A 6,653-nucleotide genomic window follows, 5' to 3' on the forward strand; every position below is an offset into this window, starting at 1 on the left:
ATTAATACTAAATGTGTAAACAGCCTTGTTATGGAGGAAAGGAAATACTTAGAAATTAAAAGTATTAAAATAATCTCACCTCTGTTATCTAAAGCATTCATAACCAATATAAATTGTCGAAAAAATTCCACATTATAGTCAGGGCTACAAAGTAAAACAAAAAAAGGTCACCAAAACAACTGGCCTTACACATGATTTTCACAGTATAATATAGGGTCCTAAAAAGCATATTAAAGTAATAATAGTGCAAAAATAACTGATATTTGGGGTCTCTACCATATAGACAGGGTTGAATTTTTCCAAACTTTAAAGAAATTATTTCCCCCTAATTCCTATGAGGGACTACACATCCTTTTTGGCCAGCTACCTAGGGCACAAGAGCAGGATCTCAAACTGGCAGAAAGATGGCACTGGTCCCACCAGGCTGCCTCCGGGCAGCAAGTGCCTGGGAACATATAAAGAACACATTCCCAGGATCTGCCTGGCCTCTGGCTTCACCTCACATGGTCAGGGTCAGCCAGGGTTCAGGCCCCTAGGGTCCCTGCTTTTAGCAGCACTGGGAAAGCAGCACAGGGTAAGGAGGTTGTAGAGCTATAAGCAGGATTGTAGAGCAAACATCCAGAGAATAAAAAGGATGCTGGAGACCAAATTCCCTAAAAAAGTGTAAGACTTTCTCTAATTCTAGACCTCAAACAAAAACTCATTATTTTTACTACCATTTACTTGTGAGCTAGACAACAACCACAGATAAAGGATAACTTAGGCCCAGGGTTCTTTTGCCCCAATACCTCCAAAATTATATATTTACTCTATTTATCTTCACTGAGATCAGAGCGTATTTATGTACCGTCAAAAACACTGCCTCATCGCAATTCTCAGTGTTATATTACAGAAGCCACAGTCCTAATAAACGAATTATTTCCGGAGGGAACTTTTTAAACTGAAAAAGGCCACAGCTGAAATTGATAAGAATGAAAGCAATATATTTAGAAAAGTCTGAATCATCACATATAAGGATTTTTCATAGTTTAGAATATCTTTTAGATTATAACAAGAATATAAAGTCCTTTATAAGTTTCCGAGTACAGTCATGCACTGCATAATGACGTTGGGTCAATGACAGGCTGCATATACGATACTGGTCTCACAAGATTTGTACCATATAGCCTAGGTATGTAGTAGGCTATACTATCTAGGTCTGTTTAAGTACTGGAGGGGAGAAAGAAATTTTCCTCTACCTTTCTAGGTTCTTCTGGCTGATCCAAGAATTAAATTGACATGAGACAGATTAATAGGAGAAAAACAAAAGTTTAACAACATGTATACATGGGAGAAACCTAGGAAAACTGAGTAACTCGACAAAATGGCCAAAGCCCTCACCTTAAATACCATCCTCAGCTAAAGAAAATGTTGAGGGGTGAGGAAAGTTAGGGACTTCAAAGGGAAGGAAGGCAATTCACAGGTAGATGAAAAGGAGCAAAGGTTGGAAAATAAGTGTTTGTGTGGCCACACAGAAACCGAAGAACACAGTGCAGAACCAAACAGGCTTTTCTAGGTTCCTCCCTATCTACCACCTAGCTCACGTCATGCTAAAGTGACAGCTGGCTCCTTGAGTCAGGTTTTTTAATCTGAATTCTTCTAGGCAGTTAAGAGGGAGGTAACAAGAATGAGTCTTGTGTTTCTTAAAAATAATCAGCCTAAAATAATCCTCATGCTAAAGAGACACATTTTGGGGTGGCAAATTTTGTTCCCCTTCAGTACATTCTATGATGCTAGCACAAGGACGAAATCAGCTAACGACACATTTCTCAGAATGTGTCCCGTCATTAAGCAACACATGACTGTAACTTATTTATTGAGGGTATTAAAATACCTCACCTATTATCCAAATCATTCAAATCATATATAAACTGTAAAAGAATGCCACTTAACTTATGTGGGCAAAACTTCCACATTTTAATTATTCTAGAAAAATCATTTTAAAAAAGCAGAATGACTTTCAGCTCATATATTTGGCTAATAAAAATCTCGTATACTTTAAAGGTTTAATTAAAAATTCATAGCAAACACAATTTTGCAACATAATAATTAAAGCATACTTCATGATGCTGTCATGGTAGGCTATGATATTAGCTTTCGGGTAAAACTGCAGTACACTTTCTTTGGCAACCTGGAAAAACAAACAACACTAAATTACTAATTTACTATAACATTTATATATGTTATTTGAAATCTATTTATGGCAGACAACAGTTGTTTCATCTACTTACAGAATATCTTATTTATATTAAAAACTAAAGAAATATAAAAATGTGACAGAAAATTTCATTAAGATTAAGCTATATACACATATTTATAAAATAACAGGAGAACTGCCCCCCTCCCATATACACTTCTACACAACTGGCAAGCTTCAACAAGAATAAAAATGTAGTAACCAAGTGCCATTCATTGAACAAATATTTACTGAGCATCTTCTATGTGCCAGGATTTGTATATAAGGCACTTGGTAAGCAAAAGTGACATTAATCAAATAACCTCCTAGATAAATATAACTGCAAACTATGATAAACGATACATAGAAAAAGTAGAGGTTGTTGAGAGGAAGATCTGATTTAGTCTAAGAGGTTTAGGAGAGCACTCTTAGAGAAGGGAGCCAGAATTCTAAAATTGAAAAGGAGAAAAGAGTGGGAGTTTGCCAAAAGGGCTGGGAGAAAAGCAAAGGGAAAAGATGTTTTAAGACCCTGAATCAAGATGGAACATTCAAGAACTAAAGAAAGGTCAGGGTGTCTAGAACCTCAAGGGAAGCTATCGTCTTCTTAGGCTGTAGCTTCTCTTGCCCCCAAATAGGAGCAGCCAATCTCCAGCTAGTGTAGGAACACAGGCTCGAGACAAGTAAACGATCAGAAGTGTAAGCACGAAGGGGACTACAGGACTGGGTAGAGCATTTCTTGGGTAGAGCATTTCTATTTTAGTTCTTTACTCAACATATCTTTTTATTCTTCACAATCTCTCAGCTAAAAAGAGATGGCTTCCCCCATATTCTCCCTCCTACTACTAGAGAGTCTGAATCTGATACCATAAATAGAAGATCACCAAAGGATAGAAATATAAATGAACAGATAAATAGAAATCGTATGAGAAATATAAAGTTACCTGGGCCTTTGATCTTCCAACATGTTTCTTTTGAAATAAAAACTGCCTGTTGAGGTTGCTGACATCAATAGTATCCAGATCAATCTACAAATGCATAAACCCCAAATAAACCACAAATTTTTTGGTATGTCTGAGCAAAATCACTATCCTCAGCATCCATAATACAGAACTTTTGATATTTGCTACATTAGTGGAGAAAATACTTTTAGACCAATAATACCAAAATTGTTAAATTAATAAAAAATAATTTAATGCATATTTTTAAAAAACCCAAGATTTAACTTCAGAGATAACTTTTTCAAAAATATCTTAGAAAGGATGCATTTTTTTTTTGTTTAATCATCCTGGCAAATATGTTAGGAAATTCCTTAGATGGCATAAAATTATGTGTATTTATTGAAAATGCATTATATAATTCATTTGCTGTTTTCTTTAATTCAGAAGTCTTTACCCACACACAATTTCACTTACAATTATTACCTGAGGGCTGTGAAGTGAAACTTCTACAAAAGGTTAAAGAAGTGTCATGTTTTAAGTTTTACCTAATTGCTGCTTACAAGTAAACATGAGAAGAAAATAATGACTAAAGCTATTTTCATTCCATTTCAATAAGTTTAAATGAAGAGTAATCAAATGTTCTAGCTATGAAACATCCTGAGGGTTTTGGTTGTAATTTGTGAAAATCATCAAAACATAACCACCTAAACAAAATTTTTTATTTGTACTTTTTAAATTTACTATAAAAATTAAACCAAATAAAAATAGGATCAGCATTTATTTTTCAGGTGCCCAAATTCACTTTGTCTCTTACAAAATTTTTTTTAAACAAGTATCAATAGTTATCAGCTAAGGCACAATCATATTTGGATTTGTGGTACAGAGTTGGATGGGAAGACTAACTCTGTAAAAGCCAAAGGAAAAATGCGTAAATTCTTTTCCCCCCAGTCACTCATTTATTAGTTCAGTCGGCCACGTCTACTATATTTTTCATTTCATGTTTCCACTACAACTTAAGACACTCTAAACTCACATCCAATTGCCAAGTAACATCTCCAATCTCTAAAAAGTTTACGTTAATAGAAATGATTTAAAATTACAGTGGCTCCCCGCCATTGTACACCAATGCAAAAGCTAAAATCCTTGCCAATATCTTTAACGAAATAAGCGAGTATACTATCTATGGTGACAACGACAAGTCACGCCGATTATCTGTACCCAGAAAAGAGGAGCGGGAGCCCTAAAGGAGTCCTGCCACTTACTTCGTGACCCAAGGTAGGTTACTAAACCTCACTGCATTTCACTTTTCTTCTCATCAGCTAAAAATAAAACAGGATGAAGATAGCGTCTGCAACCTCAGAGTGGTAGTGAAGATACACGCGTTAACGCGAGTAAACTGCTCGGGACGAGCGCTCAGTGGTCCCGGCTGCTGTTACCCCACCCTCTGCTCTGCATCACGACTTGAGTTAAGGGGACCTCCGAACTGAACAGTCACAACATCCACGAGGGACTCAAACAATCACCTCCTGCCTCCCCTGAAAGCTGGGGAACCGCTCCGAAGCAGAAAGACACGAGGCCGCTTCCACACCCTAGAGCCGCCACAAATCGGCGCGGCCCGGGAGGCGGGGGACGGCCCACCGCGGGACGCCCGGAAGACCCGGGCCCGCGGCCTCGGGGAGTCCCGCGCGGGCTCGGCGTGCGGCGAGGCCCGCTCCGTCCCCGCCGAAGAGCTCCCTCTGCGCGGGCACCACGCCCCCGGGGCCTCTGGGCCTGCCGCCGCCCCCCAAGTCCGGTCCCGACCTCGGGCCCCGAGCCCCGCGTCCCGGCACCGCGGCCCGCCATTCAGCCGCGCGCACGCCCGGCCCTCACCAGGTCGATGTGGGAGAAGCCGGTGAGCACGAGGTTCTTGAGGAGCTCGCAGCCGATGCCGCCCGCGCCCACGACCAGCACCCGGCCACCGGCCACGGCCTCGGCCAGCTCCCGGGAGAGCCCCCGCGACAGTGCCATGGCGGGACGACCACGAGCCGCGGCGGCGCACAGGCGGGAGAAGCCAGCCGCGGCCGGAAACGGGTGGGGGAGGGGCGGCCCGGCTTCCGTTCCTGCGCACTGTGGCCGCCGGGCGGCGTCGGGCGGGCAGCGCCGCGGACCAGTCGTGTCGACCGCCGGAGCCGTGGCTGGGCTGCGGACAGGAGACCTCTTCACCCCTCTGGGTGCGCTCCAGCCCGGTCGTGTTTTGCAGGGACGCGCACAGACCCGCTCTGCCGCCTAATAAGCGTAACGGTCGCCTTTTAGCCTGCGATTTGAACTCGCAGCCGCGACTTCCTTATAGGTTAGAAAATAATATCCCTGTATGTAAAGAGCTCTTACCAATTAACAAAACAGACGTCACCCAAACAAAAAATATAGGCAAAGGATGTAAATAAGCGCTCACAAACAAAATGGGAGATATGATCAATAAGCATATTAAGATTTAATCAAAGACATGCAAAATAGTATTCAAATTATTTTCACCTATTACACTGGTAAAAACTATGAGCGTTGGGGCCAGCCGGTGGCGCAAGCGGTTAAGGGTGCGCGCTCCGCTGATGTGGCCCGGGGTGCGCCGGTTCAGATCCCGGGTGTGCACTGATGCACCGCTTGTCAAGCCATGCTCTGGCCGCGTCCCACATAAAGTAGAGGAGGATGGGTGTGGATGTTAGCCCAGGGCCAGTCTTCCTCAGCAAAAAGAGGATTGGCAGATGTTAGCTCAGGGCCGATGTTCCTCAAAAAAGAAAAAAGTATAAGACTATTATTGTCAAACAGTAGAAGAACAAGCCCTCCCATACACTGCAGGTAAAGATGCTGAAGCAAAGCCTTCTAGAGGGTAATTTGGCAATATGATTTCAAAAACCCTAAAATTGTGCATCCCTTTTGACTCATTCATTCCAATTCTAGGAATTTATCGTATGGCAGTTATCACTGATTAAAAAAAAAAACAGCCATAGAGATGTTCATTACAGGAACAAAAAATGGAAAAAACATTGTCCAAAATTGTGTTACATTTTGGATGCACATAAAAAAAATACTTTGCAGCAATTATAAATTATGTTGTGGGAAAATATTGATGGGGGAAATGCTCACAATATAATGTTAAATTAAAAAGATACAAAACCATTTAATTGATTAAATTCTTTAAAAACAAAATATATTTAAAAAACAGGAATAACCATGGTTAATATTTTTATGTATCTATGTGGGGTGGCATTGTATTTTTTTAATTTCTTCTTTACACTTTTTCGTATTTCGCAGATGCTCATGCTCCTCAATGAAAATGTTTTTAATTTTTATTTTTTGTGTGTGTGAGGAAGATCAGCCCTGAGCTAACATCCATGCCAATCCTCCTCCTTTTTTTTCCCCTGTTTCTCCCCAAAGCCCCGGTAGATAGCTGTATGTCATAGTTGCACATGCTTCTAGTTGCTGTATGTGGCCACCTCCTCAGGCCAGACAAGCGGTGCATGGGT

At 41.2% G+C, this 6,653-nt stretch overlaps 1 protein-coding gene across 4 annotated transcripts in view; it reads right to left on the reverse strand.

Annotated features, from left to right (window-relative positions):
- The window catches only part of UBA2 (ubiquitin like modifier activating enzyme 2), a 37,467-nt gene extending 32,292 nt beyond the window's left edge, over positions 1-5,175 (reverse strand). For 3 of the 4 annotated variants that reach the window (XM_058529130.1, XM_058529129.1, XM_058529131.1), the window contains exons 1-4: positions 5,023-5,175; positions 3,157-3,240; positions 2,100-2,170; positions 80-144 (exon numbers count right to left, since the gene is read on the reverse strand). In XM_058529130.1, coding sequence (XP_058385113.1) covers positions 80-144; positions 2,100-2,170; positions 3,157-3,240; positions 5,023-5,160 — 358 coding nt within the window. In that variant the 5' untranslated portion in view covers positions 5,161-5,175. Of the gene's footprint in view, positions 1-79; positions 145-2,099; positions 2,171-3,156; positions 3,241-5,022 lie in introns of those variants that run through there. The other variant, XM_058529132.1, reaches the window with a different exon arrangement.
- Positions 5,176-6,653: the final 1,478 nt, after the last annotated feature.

This window comes from Diceros bicornis, chromosome 34 (assembly GCF_020826845.1).
Source record: "Diceros bicornis minor isolate mBicDic1 chromosome 34, mDicBic1.mat.cur, whole genome shotgun sequence".
Lineage (NCBI taxonomy): Eukaryota > Metazoa > Chordata > Mammalia > Perissodactyla > Rhinocerotidae > Diceros > Diceros bicornis.